The sequence below is a fragment of the Gekko japonicus genome, unplaced genomic scaffold (genome assembly GCF_001447785.1).
Source record: "Gekko japonicus isolate JY-2015 unplaced genomic scaffold, Gekko_japonicus_V1.1 scaffold3880, whole genome shotgun sequence".
NCBI classification, from domain to species: domain Eukaryota; kingdom Metazoa; phylum Chordata; class Lepidosauria; order Squamata; family Gekkonidae; genus Gekko; species Gekko japonicus.
In genome coordinates, this window is record NW_015175487.1 from 65,740 (window position 1) to 83,257 (window position 17,518).

Sequence of the window (17,518 nt, forward strand, 5' to 3'; positions counted from 1 at the left end):
CCAACGTCAAGCCTTGCTCCGGTTGTGGCGGGAAACACCAGCGCGACTCCTGTTGGGCTCGTGATGTCGACTGCAGAGCGTGTGGGCGGCGTGGTCATCTGGCCAGAGTCTGCAGATCAGCAAAGAAGGATCCCTCAACTAACAACCGGTCAGCGCAGAGGGGCACTCCAGTCAGCACCCAAGGCAAGACCCGTTCCTCAGCATCGGAAGCAAGCTGCCAGTTGACGGCGACCTTGTCGAGCGCATCGGCCGTAAATCGCACCAGCAGCCAGGGCAAGATCACCGTGACTCCACTCCTCGACGGCCGACCCTGTACAATGGAGGTGGACTCAGGATCGTCCGTGACGGTGATTTCTGCCGCGTCCTGGCGCCAGTTGTTCCCGAACCGAAGCCGGCGGCGGCTCCAGCCTGCGGGAACCAGAGTGTCCGACTTCCAGGGCAACCGAATTCCCTTGGCCGGACGGGACTCTGTTACTGTTGAGTATAAGGGGAAATGTGTTAAACTGTCATTCCTGATTGCAGAGGGAGACCGGGTTAACCTGCTAGGGTTAGATTGGTTTGAGCCATTGGGCATTGGTATTTCTGGGATTAACAGGATGTCTGAAAATAAATGGGGCATGCTGTACGACCTGTTCCCTGATGTATTTGCCGAAGGGTTGGGGAGGTACAAGGGCCCCCCGGTTGCGTTTGACTTAGATCCGTCAGTCAAACCTATTAGGTTGAAGTATCGGAAAGTACCTGTGTCTCTCAAACATAAGGTGGAAAAAGAGATTGACAAACTAGTTGAGCAAGGGGTTTTAGAGCCAGTACCATACAGCAAATGGGAGACCCCGATCGTAACCCCTGTCAAATCAGATGGGTCCATACGACTATGCGCCGATTACAAATGTACGATTAACAAGGCGCTGCAGCAACATTCGTACCCGGTCCCGGTAATAAGCCACATTTTGGCTTCCCTGGGGGGTGGCAAGATTTTCGCCAAATTTGACCTGGCCCAGGCATACCAGCAGTTGCCTGTCACCCCGGAGGCTGCCGAGGCCCAAACAATTGTAACCCACCAAGGGGCTTTTAAAGTGAACAGGCTGCAATTCGGGGTCAACGTAGCACCTGGGATTTTTCAGGGCCTCATGGAACGTCTACTAAGGGGGGTACCTGGCACAGTGCCCTATTTTGACGACGTGCTGATTGCGGGCGGGTCTGAACAGGAACTACTGGACCGGGTTAAAGAGGTCCTCAGGCGTTTTCAAAATGCCGGTCTCAGAGTTAAGCGCTCAAAATGCACGCTCGGGGTGGAAAGTGTGGACTTCCTGGGGTTTCGCATTGACGCAGAGGGAGTCCACCCCACGGATGAGAAGGTATCTGCAATCCAAAACGCCCCCAGGCCGGTGAGTAAGAAGGAGCTCCAATCCTTTTTAGGACTCCTGAATTTTTATCATGCGTTTTTACCGCATAAGGCATCAGTGGCGGCCCCTTTGCACGCGCTTTTGCACAAGGAGGCAAAATGGAAGTGGGGGCAGGCCGAGGAAAAGGCTTTTGTGGGAGTCAAGGAGCTGCTGACATCTAATGCCGTACTCACGCATTATGATGAACACAAGCTCCTGGTGTTAGCTGCTGACGCTTCACCTTTTGGAGTAGGCGCAGTTTTAAGCCATCTGATGCCTGATGGGAGCGAAGCGCCTATCGCTTTTTATTCTAGATCACTATCTGCGGCAGAGCGGAACTATGCCCAGATAGACAAGGAGGGTCTGGCGTTGGTAGCGGCTGTCAAAAAGTTCCATGATTTTATTTTTGGCAGACGATTTTTGCTGGTCACTGACCACAAGCCGCTACTGGGGATTTTTGCGCCCGATAAGCAATTGCCAAACATCATGTCCCCACGCATGCTTAGATGGGCGATATTTTTGCAGGCTTATGATTTTGACTTAGAGCACCGGCCTGGGAAAGCGATTGGGCATGCGGATGCCCTCAGCCGGTGCCCGGTGCCGGACATTGGCGCAGACCCTGCCCCCGCCTGTGAGGTCTTGGCAATTGAGGAGCTTCCTCGACCCCCGGTATCATCCAGGGACATTGCAGCACACACGGCCAAGGATAGCGTGCTGTCCCGAGTATTAAACTGGGTTTGGAGGGGGTGGCCGGTTGGAAGCGTTGAACCGGAGTTCGGCCCTTACAAAAGCCGTCAAAATGAACTATCCATTTCTAAGGGCTGTGTATTATGGGGGAACAGGGTGGTGGTTCCTGACAAACTCAGGACGAGAGTGTTAGAGTCGCTGCACGAGGGTCACCCCGGTATGGTACACACCAAAGCGTTGGCCAGAGGGTATGTCTGGTGGCCGGGGCTGGACAAAGAGATCGAAGAATGGGTACGAGGGTGTCCCAAATGCCAGCAAGTCAGACCCGATCCCCCACAAGCTACACCCCAAGGCTGGGAGTCATCTGGTAAACCCTGGGCCAGATTGCATATAGATTTTGCTGGCCCTCTCCAAGGGCAAATGTTCCTAATTGTGGTGGACGCTATGTCCAAATGGCTGGAGGTCGTGCATATGAAATCGACCACATCACTTGCTGTGATCCATGCGCTCCGCCGACTTTTTGCCACCCACGGGTTGCCTGACGTCATCGTCAGTGACAACGGGCCTCAATTTGTGTCTGAGGAATTTAGGCTCTTCCTCACGAGTAATGGCATACGCCAAATGACTTCGGCCCCTTTCCATCCGGCATCTAATGGCCAAGCCGAACGGATGGTCAGGACGGCCAAAGAGGCCCTGGGTAAAATGGACGAAGGGGACTGGAGCCAGAGGCTGGGCTCCTTTCTTTTGCTGCAGCACACCACCCCCTGTAGTGCTACAGGCCGTAGTCCGGCCGAATTGTTAATGGGGCGGAGACTCACGACCCGTTTGAACCGAATGCACCCAGACCTCACTGAAGAGCAATCCGAGCGTACCACGGCGCAACCGAAGGTGCGCATGTTTGAAAAAGGGGACAAGGTTTTCGCACGAAATTATGCAAACGGGCACTTATGGCTTCCTGGGGTTATATCCGACTCTGTGGGTACTCGAATGTATGTGGTGCAGTTAGCTGACGGTCGAATATGGCGGCGCCACATAGATCAGTTAAGGAGACGTTGGGCTAGGGACAGCGCTGACTCTCCGACGGCTGAATCCCCTGATGTCGAGTGGACACCCCCAGAGCAGGCGGTGAGTACCGAAAGGCCCGGTACTGTCCCCGAGTCAGGGCAGAACCCTGTGTGCGGGGCTGAAATCCCAGTCGAGTCTGTGCCTGATCCAGGCTGTAGTGAACCCCACTCTGACCCACAACCTTGTCTGCCCATGGAGCCTGCACCGCTCCGCAGGTCCCAGCGTTCGCGGCAAATGCCGACTTATCTGAAGGACTATGAGTGTAAATACTGTTGGAATAACTGATGTACAAAGGTTGATTGCATGTTTGTAAATAATAAAACAATTGGGATGATGGCTTAACTTAGGGGGGAGGAATTGTAATGTATTGAAATGATTACATGAATCACCTCATAGGACTCCCATGTTAAGCTTCGAGCCAGACCAGGGCTCCTCTGAGCGAACTTCCTATTGGTCGCTTCGTAACAGCGACCAATCAGAACGATACCATTCCCTAGGAGGGAAAGACTCCCATTGGTCTTTATTCTAGCAATCTCATTGGTTGTTATTTGTAAATAGGCGTGGCTACATTAGCCCGGTTATGTTTAAAAGGAGCATAAGCTCCCACTGTTTTCTGTTCTGGTTTCTTACTGAGTTAGTGCTTGCTCGTTACTTCCAATAAAGCTGAATCACTTGCTGAATCACTCTACGGTTCCTTTGTTAGCGCGAGCTCTGTGCCTTTAGATCCCAGGAACTCTGAGGGTGGTTCCCGGGGGGGGGGGACATCATAGATGAACACACATGAAGCTGCCTTGTACTGAATCAGACCATCGGTCCATCAAGGTCAGTCTTGTCTACTCAGAATGGCAGCAGCTCTCCAGGGTTTCAAGCAGAGATCTTTCACATCACCTCCTGCTTGTTTCTTTTAACTTGAGATGCCGGGGATTGAACCTGGGACCTTCCGCATGACAAGCAGATGCTCTGCCACTGAGCCAGGGTCTCGGGTCAAGGTCTTTCCCACCACCTCCTGCCTGGTCCTTTTAAGTGGAGATGCAGGGGATTGAACCTGGGGCCTTCTGCAAGCCAAGCAGAGGCTCTTCCATTGAGCCACCGCCCTTCCCCCAGATGCTGTGATGTCATTTCCGGATGATCACCTGGAAAAAACACCACAGCTCCCACAATGCTCTAGGAACGACTTCAGTCTCTATGGTAAAGGCCATAGAGATAAGGGGAAATTTCTAGAGCATCTAGATCCCTACCTGGCAGGGAATGGCACGGAATATAAGTCTGTTAAAATAAAATAAACAAATAGTTGATGTTGTGAGGCCATGTCTCCTCCCCCCCCCCCCCCCCCCCCCAATCAAGTGTGAGCAATTGTGGGCAGGGGTGGAAGTTTGTCAGCTGCAGGCAGGCAAATGGTAAGCCTGTTCAGAAGTCGTAGACTTACACATTCCTTTAAACCAACCAATGGCTGGATTCTGAATAAGGCAGCCCTCATGTGTTCAGCAGAGTTGCCATGCAATTCGTTTGCAACGTGAGGAGGGAGTTTTTGCATTTGGCTCCGTCGCCTGTGGCAGCCATTTTGGGATGGTGCTCAGCACTCCCCCCCCCCAAGTTCTGAATGTGCCCTCCAACTCAGAAAGGTTCGAATCCCCCTGCTCTAAGCCAATCTTGTGAGATTGTGAGAAAAGCTTTCTTACTGGAGATCTCGCAAGCAGCCTATGGACGAAATATGACTTGAAATCAGGTTGCATAGAAACAAATCCAGTCCACTCTGTGCTGAACTATACTAGTTCTTACAGTCCATTGTTCCTTATGTACTGGGCAACCCAATCCGCCTCCAGTCTAGGTTTTCACTAATAGTTACCATGGGTATAGGTTACTGTGGTTCAGATTAGATATAATGCAAACCCATGGTTTATTGGAACCAGTGTTCCCTCTAAGCTGAGTTAGTGTGAGCTAGCTCACAGTTTTTTAGCCTCCGGCTCACACATTTTTGCCTTAGCTCAGGATGGATGGCTCCAAAGCAAACCGATTTATGCAGTAGCCAAATCGCTCACTCACCACTTTAATACCAGAAGCTCACAAAGTAGAATTTTTGCTCACAAGATGCCACAGCTTAGAGGGAGCATTGATTGGAACCGTGTTTAATTTGTGAAACTCAGACGTGGCTCACAGATGACAGGGTGAGCCCCTCCCACCAGAGCCAATGCAACAGCTCCAACTGGCAGCAGGAGGAGGAAAGGGGCGGGGCTTCAGGATAGAACCCTGGAAATGACTTCCGGGCCAACCCCAATGTCACGGACCACCCCATTTTCCTGCCACCAACCCTCCTGCCAATTGACAGGCTAGGCCTGGAAATCCTAACCAAAGGTCAATCAAATCCTGGTTTGTCTCGACAAATGCTTGCTTCAGTTCCTTTGCTCTGTAGCCTGGGAGGGCATTGGCGGAGAAAAAATCTGGATCAAAGCAGGATTAAGCCAGGATGTCTGCCTTCCCACATCACGTAAAACCCTATTCAAGACTAACTGTGGTTAATAAAGCAACTTTAGATCTTGGCTTCGCATCCTGGTTTAATGGACTCTAACTAACCATAACTGTGTCCAAAGAATCCAGACAATCAGACCAAACATAGTTTAATCACACCAGGGTTTTTACCAATGTCTGAACCAAGCCCTTTTCTGTGATTCAACCAATGATTGATATTTTGCAACTGTAGTAGAATCTGGGGTTTAAAATTGTGCGCCAAATATGCTATAATATCCGTTTATTCAGACAGAACTTGCAGCATGTGTTCTGCTTTCCTTAGCAATGTGAAAGAGTTGTTAAGTAAACCAAGTTATAATATAATATTCATTTTCATAGAGTCATAGAGTTGGAAGGGATCTCCAGGGTCATCAATCCCCTGCACAATGCATGAAATTCACAAATACCTCCCCCCACACCACACAGTGACCCCTGCTCAATGCCCAGAAGACGGCAAAAAATAAGCCCTCCAGGATCCCTGGCCAAACTGGCCTGGAGAAAAATTGCTTCCTGACCTCAAAGTAGCATTCAGCATTTCCCTGGGTGTTTATTTGTCCAATAAAAGCTCTATGACTCAATATCTAGAGCAGTATAACAATCTGAAATTTATCCTTCCATTTTCCATTTGTATAATTTCATTTATAATCTCTATTAATTTCCCAAAAGACAAAAGGAATAAAATATTTTTTCCAAGGTTATATTAGGCTTTTGATCTGAGAGTAGGGTGGATTAAAATTATTGAAATTCACCAGCCATGATGGAATGAAATAGGATATAGAGGGCATTCCAATAATATATGAGAGATAGTGTCTATTTTACCAAGGGGGCAAGAGCAAATTCTCTCACAAGTAGGTAGGGAGGATGGAAAAAGCAGCCTCTTGTAACCACCATTGAACGGGCATTCATTCTAGCAAGAGTAAAAGCCCTGAGTAGACCAGGCCAGATCAGATGATAAGAATAAAAAATTGTGAAGAACAACCTTGTCAAGGGCGGAACTATCGTAATCACTGTTCCCTCTAAGCCGAGTTAGTGTGAGCTAGCTCACAGTTTTTTAGCTTCCGGCTCACACATTTTTGTCTTTGCTCAGGAAGGGATGGCTCCAGAGCAAACTAATTTATGCAGTAGCCAAATCGCTCGCTCGCTCACAACTTTAATGCCAGGAGCTCACAAAGTAGAATTTTTGCTCACAAGACTCCACAGCTTAGAGGGAACATTGATTATAATCAATCTGCCTAATCTGTTTCTTAATTGTAATTGCTGATTCAGCGAGCCCCAATTCCTCAATAGATTCAGTGGTACAACCAATAGCTGACAGTAAGGTTAACTTACTACAGCTCCAAGTCCAGGTAAGAGAGAAAAGAAGAGAGGTCCCATAGAAGATGAAACAGGAGGCAAGCAACGGCCAAAGAAGCTCAACATCTAACCGATGAGAGGGTAGAGCCAACTGCCAAGTGTACCAGAGAGAGAGAGAGAGGAAGAATGAGAATTTTGGTAACCCTTTCCCTCCCAGATCCACTTGCATGCAGAGTTACATTCAGGGGTCTTGTTGTAGAAAAAGAGCTGCCGGAGCTCATTAGCATAACTCATTAGCATAACTTATTTGCATATGCCATGCCCCCTGACATCACCGGAAGTGACAGAAGGCCACACCCCCTGACATCACCGGAAGTGTGTCAGAAGGCCCGGCTACTTACCCTCCTGCTTCATCCTCATTCCCAAACGGAATGAGGATCGAAGCAGAGGGCGGGGTAAAGAAGGGGGCGGGGCTTCACCACGTGACCGCCCCGCCCCCTAGAGGTTCTCTTCCGGAGCTCCGTACCTGAGAGCTCCCCCCCGACTAGAGCCCTGGTTACATTATCCAACAATAATCACATGTTATGAAACTGCAGAAACGGAAGGAAGTGCTTCCGGAGCCCAAATATGGTTTTGCTGGGCCTGGTACAAACCTCTACCATACCCTCCCCACCACCCACCCATACAATCTCATCGAGGGTTGGGAACCTCCAGGTGGGCCTTGGAGTTGTCCCAGAATTACAACAGATGACAGGGATCAGCTCCCCTGGAGAAAAGGCAGCTTCAGAAGTTGGACTCTCTGGCCTCACACCCCTACTCCAAACGCCACCCTCCCAGTCACTGCCCCAAATGTTCAGGAATTCCCCAAGCTGAAGTTACCTGCACTAATGCACGCAGAATTTCAGGAGCCATGGAGAAAACATTGCTTTTATTTCTGAGATGACATAACATGGATCATAAAATGGACTTGTAGCCTGGACCAGATGAGAATATCAGAAGAGACCTGCTGGATCAGACCAGTGGTCCATCTAGTCCAGCATCCTGTCTCACACAGTGGCCACTCAGTTCCTCTGGAGGGTCAACAACAGGGCAGAGAGGCCGAGGCCTTCCCCTGATAAGAACATCAGAAGAGCCCTGCTAGATCAGACCAGTGGTCCATCTAGTCCAGCATCCTGTCTCACGCAGTGGCCAACCAGTTCCTCTGGAGGGCCAATGACAAGGCATAGAGCCAAGACCTTTCCCTGATGTTGCCTCTTGGCTCTGGGATTCAGAGGGTTCGTGTCCCTGCATGTGGAGGTTCCCTTCAGTTATCATGGCTAGTAGCCACTGGTAGACTTCTCCTCCATGAATCAATCCAGGCCCCTAAGAATATAAGACTTGTAGGCTACAGTGAAATGTACCCATTTAGCCTCCATCATTTGTGCCATTTCATCTAGACCAATCAGGCAGCAGAATCTCCTAAAAATTCTCCTTTAATGCTTAGGAGCATGTCTACACTAAGAATTGAGGTGAATTTTATGACACTTTAACTGTCCCAGGTTGCCCGAAGGAATCCTGCGAACAGTAGCTAGATGAAGGTGCATAGAATTAATTCTGTTAGGCTAGAGATCCCCACTTCTCACAGAACTACAGTTCCCAGATTTCCTGGCGTATGAAGGAATGACCTTCCTTTTCCCTTGTGTCATCCTTGGAAGGATCTAAGCCTGCCGACCAGTCTCTTCAAGGCAGCCTTCATCTCATTGTTCCTGAGGGTGTAAATGAATGGGTTCAGCATTGGAGTCACCACTGTGTACATGAGGGAAGGAACAACACTCTTGTCCGAGTTCTTAGAAGGAGGCTGCAAGTAGACCCAGCAGAGGTTACCATAGAACAGGATGACCACGCTCAGGTGGGAACCACATGTGGAGAAGGCCTTGCGCTTCCCGTGTTTGGATGGGACATTTAGAATGGTGTAGAAAATGCGCACGTAGGAAATCACGACGAGGAAGAATGGGCCCAGGACATCCAAAAAGCCTTCCACCAGGGCCGTGGTCTCTATAAGACTGGTGTCGGAGCACGAAAGTCCCAGCAGAGGGTAGATCTCACAGAAGAACTGGGGGATCTCCCGAGTGGAGCAGAAAGCAAGGCGAGACATCATCAAGGTGTACAGCAAAGAGTGGAGAGACGCCAGGACCCAACAAGTGGTCACCAGTAGAAGGCATCGCTTGTGACTCATCAGGGTGGTATAGTAGAGAGGGTGGCAGATAGCCAGGTAGCGGTCATAGGCCATGGAAGCCAAGAGGAAGCTGTCTGTGTTGCCGAAAGCCATGTAGGAATACATCTGCACCAAGCACCCACTGTAAGAGATGGTCTTGACCTGGAAGAGAAGGTTCTGCAGCATCTTTGGGATGGTCACAGAGGCAAATCCCACATCAGCCAAAGAGAGGTGGGTGAGGAAGAAATACATGGGAGTCTGGCAGAGGTGAGCATCTAAGCGAATCAGCAGGATGATCAGCAGGTTGCCCAGAAGAATGAGCAGGTACATGGCGAGGAAGAGAGAGGCCAGGAGACGCTGGTGCTCCGGCTGCGTGGAGAGATCCAGAAGGAGGAACCCAGAAAGCTCTGTTTGGTTTTCTTTCCTCATGGTTCACCTGCAAAGGGGGAGAGGAAAGATGCCGACGTGAATGAGGACAGGGGAGAGAGAAGGAACGTTAGAAGAGCCCTGCTGGATCAGACCAGTGAGGGTCCATCTAGTCCAGCATCTCACACGGTGGCCAACCAGTTCCTCTGGAGGGCCAACAACAGGACAGAGAGACCGAGGCCTTCCCCTGATATGAACCTAAGGAGAGCCCTGTTGGATCAGACCAGTGGTCCATCTAGTCCAGCATTCTGTCTCACACAGTGGCCAACCAGATCCTCTGGAGGACCAACATCAGGGCAGAGAGGCCAAGGCCTTCCCCTGATATGAACCTAAGAAGAGCCCTGCTGGATCAGACCAGTGAGGGTCCATCTAGTCCAGCATCCCGTCTCACACGGTGGCCAACCAGTTCCTCTGGAGGCCTCACAACAGGCTACAGAGGCCAAGGCCTTCCTCTGATGTTGCCCCCTGGCTCTGGGATTGAGAGGCTGAGTGCCTCTGAAAGCGGAGGTTCCTTTTAATCGCCATGGCTAGGAGCCACCAATAGACCTATCCTTGATGAATCTACCTAATCCCCCTTTCAAGCTGTTTGTTCCTGCGGCCATCACTACCTCCTCTGGCAGCGAATTCCACATTCTGATCCCTCGCTGTTTAAAGAAGTCCTTCCTTTTGTCCGTCGTGAATCTACTGCCCGTCGGCTTCATTGGATGCCCTCCAGTTCTAGTATTTTGGGAGGCGGAGATGAAGGGCAAGCATCTGTGTGGAGTAGATCGACCAAGTCCCCACTCCTATGTGTGCTGCAGTTAGTGTTGGAGTAAAGGCAGCTCAGCATGCCTGGACACTGAGGGGGGGGCACTATATTTCCCTTTTCTCTAGAGCCAGACGGTGTATATGCGTGATGTCTCTCTATTTGTCCGTGCTAGAATCCTCTCTGCCCTGAATCCTCGATCTCTTTCTGTGTCTAGACATTTCGCCCATATATTTATTATATATTTATTTAAAACATATATTCCACTCCTCCTGGAGAAAATGGCTGCTTTAGAAGGTGGACTGCGTGGCATTGTATCCAACCAAGGACACCCCCCCCCCGCCATCCCCGATCTCCCAGGTTCCGCCCTCAAATCTCCAACCACTTCCGAACCCAGAGATGGACACTCTAATCGGAACACACTTTTAATAACAACAGAATCAGGGGCTTTTAAGAAGTAATCCCTTAAGGAACATGGGCAGGCTTGCCCCTCTGACCTGCCGCAAATCTGGTTTGTCGTACCATCCCCTAAGGAGCTGCGGTGGCTCAAGTGGCTAAGACGCTGAACTGCAGGCTGTGGAAGGTCAGTAGTTCAGCAGTTCGAGACCCGGGTGCCGCCTGATGGAGTGAGCTCCCGTCTCTAGTTCCAGCTCCTGCCAACCTAGCAGTTCGAAAGCAAGAAATTGCAAGTAGATAAATAGGTACCACTTCAGTGGGAAGGGAACAGCATTCCATGCGCCTTGGTGTTTAGTCATGCCGGCCACATGACCACGGAAACATCTTCGGACAGCCCTGGCTCTTCGGCTTTGAAACGGAGATGAGCACCGCAACCCTAGAGTCGGATTCGACTGGCTTTTGAGCAAGGGAACCTTTACCTTTTTACCATCCCCTAAGTCTTCCAGATCACATTGCACCTCTTCTTTTTTAGAGGAAATTCTTCCCTCACTTCTGGCTTAACAATAAAGAATTAAAGTGGAATTGTGGGGAGCTCACATGTAGACACTTGCAGAAGGAGACAAACCGAGAGGCAGAATCACACACACACACACACACACACACACACACACACACATAAAGGCAGAACTGAATGGTAACCTGATTCTAGGAATATTTACTCATATTTAAGTCCCACTCAGTGTTCAGTGGGATTTGCTGGTTGCAATCCTGTCAAGAAGAAGAAGACGAAGACGAAGAGTTGGTTTTTATACCCCACCTTTCACTACCCAAAGGAATCACAGAGCGGTTTAGGATCTCTTTCCCTTCCTAACCTCTCCCCACAACAGACACCCTGTGAGGTAGGTGGGGCTGAGAGAACTGCTCTTGAGAGAACAGCTCTGAAAGAACTCGTGACTGACCCGGCATCACTCAGCGGCTGCATGTGGAGGAGTGGGGAATCAAACCCGGTTCTCCAGATTAGAGCTCTTAACCACTACACCAAACTGATGTCTAAGGGACCCCATTGAGTCTGCTGTGAGACCGGTTCCTGGATTTCTGCCCCAAAGTTCAGCGTTGATGGTATCCATAATTCAGAGTGCTGACTGCCATAAAAAGTAGCTGTAGGTCATTCATTCTTGAATATCATGGTATGTTTGTTCGAAACTTCCTGCCATTAGAACAACCTACACTAGAGACCATTAAAGAAGTCTATACCACTTTTAAAACTATGAGCTTCTGAGAAGCCTGGTTGTTTCCGACTTAAGTGGTTCCTTCTCACCTTTGTCTGGTGGAGATCCCTAAAAACATAGTCTCTAGACAATTTCCGTTGGATATTTGACTTCAGCATTCACAAAAGAGAGTTTTTAGAAGAACATTAGTGTCTGGTGTATCTCCATTCACGTGGGCTTGTATCATCTGACACCTGCAGAATTGTTTTGCAGTAGTTCTCAGTTATCTTTCTTTCCAGAAGACCATCTTAAATTGGATGTTAAAAGCTGGTGTCCAAATGAATACACACGTGAAGGTGCCTTATACTGAACTGGACCCTTGGTCCATCAAAGTCAGTGTTGTCTACTCAGACCGGCAGCAGCTGTCCAAGATCTCAGGCAGAGTCTTCCGTATCTAGTACTACCTGGTCTTTTCAACTGGAGATGCCAGGGGTTGGACCTGGGACTTTCTGCATGCTAAGCAGATGCTTTACCACTGAGCCACGGCCCCTCCCCTGTTAAGGATTAACGGCTGGATTTCCCCACCCAGTAAAGGAGATGCAAGGATAGAGGTGCAGGCAGATCAATCTGAAAATGGTTAAAATCCATTACAGACCAAATTACAGATGAAACTCTATGAGATCCTTCACCTGTACAGAATACAAGAAAAGTCTCAGCCTCGTCAACTAGATGAGACCAGCCCATAAACTAATCCAGAGGTACTGGATGCTCCACTCCAAATGATCCAATTTCTCCAATACAGGTAAAAGGCATTAGAAAAGAGCAAGAGTCTAGTAGCACCTTAAAGACTAACAAAATTTGTGGCAGGGATGAGCTTTCATGAGTCACTGCTCACTTCTTCAGGTATAAGGTATGTCAAGGATGTCCGGAACAAAGTTGGAGTCCGGCGGCACCTTTAAGACCAACATAGTTTTATTCAAGGTATATGCTTCCGTGTGCACACACACTTCTTCAGATATATATCTATGTACCTGCAGAATATGTATCTGAAGAAGTGTGCGCGCACATGAACATTTATACGTTGAATAAGACTTTTGCCGGTCCTAAAAGGTGCCGCTGGACTCAGACTTCGTTCTGCTGCTTCAGTCCAACACGGCGACCCACCTGGATCTATTTTAAAGGACGTCCAATTTGTGAATAAAACTTCAGATTGGGAGCTGATGCATGACAGCGCATGGTGGTTTCTCCTCGTCCTGCACTCTCCAGATTACAGAGATCTTTTCTTTGCTTGGTTGCTGAATGAGTTGCAGTATGGTGGGAACTCATGCCTACACGGCAGTGGCTCTGTTTTGCTGAGAAAATGTTTCTATATTTCTGTGACACTGCTGATTCCCCTGTGTCGGTGGTTGGTGCCATCAGGTGTTCCATGGGGAGATTGTTAGCTCTGAATTGTTGCCCTTCTCTTGTGATTTCTGCAGTGCCGAACCACTTCCTTTTCAGTCTATTCGGTTTTCTCAGCCGAAGATTAGAGATGTAAGATTTCTGAAAATCCTGAAGCCACTGTGGAGCAGGGGGATTATTTCCAGAAAAATGGGAATGTTGGGGGAAACAGAAATATATGCAATGCTATTAGGGTGTGAAGTGCATGTATGCACTGTGACAGAGACGAAGCTGCAGAGGCCATTTTGTAGCTGGCTCTGCTTCCTGTGGAAGCCATTTTGTTGTTACACCCATAGGGGTGCCAAGTGGGGGCGGGGAAACCCACGCTTTGGAGGCCCGATTTCTGCCGCGGCGGAATCGGGCCCCGGGGGGGACTCCGCCCCCCGAAGCTCCATCACCAGAGGCGATGCATGACGTACAGCACATTGGGGGCGTGGCCCAGATCGTCGGAGGGAAACCATATGGTTTCCCCCCGATGACCTGGACCACGTCCCCAACGTGCTCTATGTCCTCGCTCCCCAGCAGAGACAACACCCCCCCGCCGGTGAGTCAGAACGACTTGGCAACCCTATACACCCACCATGCTGTGTCAGAATCTGAAAGGTCCCCGCAGGCTCCAAAAGGTTGGGGAACACTGTTCTAATGCATTAGAATATGGCACCCTTGGTATCTAGAGCATGTGCACTAGCTGTACGGATCTTCCAAAAGGATGTAAAAAATAATGGCAGCCCTGTACAACATTGCAGGTGGGCACATTGGTCTCTGGAACTCACGTACAGACCCCAGCCCATGGACTGATGACCAGGGCTATTTTGGGGCAGGAACGCACAGGAACGGAGTTCCGGCTGGCTTCAGAGTTGGCCACGCCCACTACAGCCAAAACCTCTGTGTGCATGGCTACAGAGGGAAGGCCTGGAGAGCGACCCCCCCTGCGACTCCGAAATGGGCAGACCGGGGGGGGAGAGCTGAAAGGATTTAAATCCCTCCCCGTGCCTTCCCCGGCCTGTCCAAGGGCCAGCTTGCCCAGGCTCCCCACAGCAATAGGGTGCCCAGGCAAGCCAAGGGAAGGCAGTTTAAACTGCCTTCCCTTCCCTTCAAGGGGGGGCTTGCCCAGGCTCCCTACAGCCGTGGGGCACCCAAGCAAGCCAAGGGAAGGCATGGGAGTGTGGCCTACTATGCTAATGAGCTGTGCTGCCAGGGTGCAGTCTAATATGCTAATGAGATCCTGCTGCTGGGTGTGGCCTATTATGCTAATGAGTTCCTGCTGGGCTTTTTCTACAAAAAAAGCCCTGCTGATGGCCAATGAAATATCAAAGATCCACAACCAACAGAGTGGGATATATAAACTGTGTAGCAAATGTGTGGGTGAATATCTGGCCATTCTTTGAGCATCCAAAGAACATATTTGACACATCCCAATTTAGGGTTGCCAGCCTCCAGGCGGCACCTGGAGATCTCCTGGAATTACAATCTCTAGAGGATGGAGATCAATTCCTCTGGAGAAAATGGCTGCTTTGGAGGGTGGACTTCATGGCATTATACTTGTCCCCAAACGTTGCCCTCCCCAGGGTCCACCCCACCCCACCACCATCTCCAGGAAATTCCCCATGCAGAGTTGGCAACACTATCCCCATTGCTTTTTTGTTTTAACATTTATCATTTACACTCTCGGTGTAAAACAAATTTAGAATCCAGCGGCAACTTTAAGACCGACAAAGGTTCATTCAAGGTATGAGCTTTCGTGTGCAAGGCCCATTTTTCAAATACATTGGAATGGCAGGGAAGGTTCAAACTTATAGCTGGAGAATGAAGAGCAAGCTAATTAACGTGTAACATGATAATGGTCAAGAGATGGAAAGTGAAAACTAAATAACAATTTCGTTTTGTTCAACTAAATAACAAGTGAAGGTTATAAGGTCAACAGTTGTTGAACATCATCATCATGTTACATGTTGATTTGCTGTTCATTCTGTTTGAACCTTACCTGCCATCCATGGGCTGCGGTCACACGCAACATTAGCCACGCAAGAGATACGGAAGACAGGCGGAGTTTCCAGGCGCGATCTCACCAGCACATCTGGGGAGCGTAGCGCTTCTGTGGCACAACCGAGGCTTCCTCCCAAAACCGCGCAGCAAAAAACTAGTACCTCGGAGGTACGTACTAGTTTCCGGAAACTGCGGGGCAAGGGCGGGCGTCTGATCGCGTTTCCGGTGGCATCCGGCGCCCGCCCATGTCCCCTTGTGAAAAAGGTTTTTTTTCCCCCCCAAGTCCCCGTGGTTGTGCACATGCACCCAACGGAGCATGCGCATTCGTAGTGAACACAAAAAAAGAAAACTAGTTCGCCGCGCCGCACGCTTCTTCGTTGCGCGCAGGCATGTGTTGTGATCGACGCCTCTCCGTAACAACAGAAGCTCCACGGTACCTCCACAGAACCTCCACAGGAGGTATGATCGCTTTACTGCATGTTAGTTTGCCCCAGGGCAAACAGCCACGCTTCCCCCCCGCAGTTTCCTGCCCGTGTGACCGGGGCCTCAGTGTATTTGGAAAAATGTGCATGCCCACACGAAAGCTCACACCTTGAATAAACCTTTGTTGGTCTTAAAGGTGCCGCTGGACTCTAAATTTGCTCTGCTGCTTCACACCAACACGGCTGCCCACCTGGAACTCTCTGTGTAATGTAGTATTTACTTTTCTCAGTTCTGAACCTACTGCCCATCAGCTTCACTGGATGCCCACGAGTTCTAGTATTTTGGAAGAGGGAGAAAAAGTTCTCTTTGATTTTTTTATCAATCTCTATCATGTCTCATAACACTATTGATAGAATTGTTCCCAATGGCTACACAAGAGATTTTCCCCCTGCTTAACTATAACATCTGAACTGCCAAGCTTTGGCAGTTCTAGCCCTGTGCTGGTGTGAGCAATCAAGCCTTGTCCTAGCTCATTGTCTACCCAGCGATTCGAAAGCTTTGGCAAGTAGATAAATTGGGGACCACCCGAAAGGGGGTGGGTACACCACTCCCTCTGGGAAGGTGTTAGCTGCCGAGTGTGGCTTCTGAAGGTGCGGCGAGATCGAAAGATGAAAGAGCTGTTTCGGCTTCCCTGCAGTGGAGCGAGTCGGCCGGGTGGTGGCAGTGTGGCAGCACGACATCAAGAAGCCCTGACGTCATCAGCCAGCTGACAGGAATACACGGAACACGACTGATCCAGCCCGCAGATGAAGCCCCGGCTAGCTGCAATGTGTGTGTAATTTAAAATGCTGTATGTTTGTCTTCCCTATCCCCCACTAAAATTGTTAGTCCAATTGTCAAAGAGTAACTGTAAATCGCTCTGAGGAAAGACCGATCAATAAATCGAAAGTATAAATAAATAAATAAATAAACAAACAAACAAATAAAGAGTGGTAGAGAGGATATAAAAGGATTATATCCGGAGCGGCGGAGCGAAGGCAAGTGGAGCGATGGAGGTGGAGACAGAGGCGGAGCCACAGAAGGACGTGGTGACGTGATGCAAACGCAGCGGAGCTGTACGGACGTTAGCTGGGCTGTAAGTCGATACGACCCACATACCAGATGGGCCCGCCGAAAGAAAGAAAGAAGAAGCCGCCGGACCGGACGACCACACCAAGAACCGAGCACTGACACCCGAAAGACCGCCCGGGGAGAAAAACCAAGAAAAAACAGCGAGCCCTGCCACCTGGGTGCCAGTAGGCAGCCCCAACCCTGTAGACATGTGGTCTTAGCTAGGGATAAATTCGGAACTTGTAAGCCGCTCAGAGACCCTTCGGGGTTGGAGCGGGGTAGAAATCGAAGATATAAATAAATAAATAATGTTTGGAGAAGAGGCCATCTCAGGCCCGTAGCCATGGTGGGGCACTTAGGGGCAGTGCCCCCTCACACATGGCCCACACCCCACAATTCTTGCTGCCTCTGCCTGTGCTCTTATCTGCTACCCATAGTTGTTTGCCTCAGCTGCTACAAGAGGCGAGCCGGCCGTCTGGTGCAATTAATACTCAGTGAGTATGCACTGTCTGCTACAGTAGCAGGTGGGCGAGGCCTGCCTATACTGTAGAACAGAGTGCATATTCTCATCCAGAGAGTGCATACTCACCGGGTATTAATCACACCGGCCAGCCCTCCTTCTCCTGTAGTGGCCGAGGCGAATGGGTGCAGCTGGTAG

The 17,518-nt window shown here is 49.8% G+C and overlaps 1 protein-coding gene across 1 annotated transcript; it reads right to left on the minus strand.

Annotated features, from left to right (window-relative positions):
- Positions 1 to 8,613: 8,613 nt before the first annotated feature.
- On the minus strand, positions 8,614 to 9,555 carry LOC107122845 (olfactory receptor 1E5-like). The gene has a single exon (XM_015425985.1). It carries the CDS (start codon positions 9,553 to 9,555, stop codon positions 8,614 to 8,616), a length of 942 nt encoding a protein of 313 aa, XP_015281471.1.
- Between the last annotated feature and the right edge of the window lie 7,963 nt (positions 9,556 to 17,518).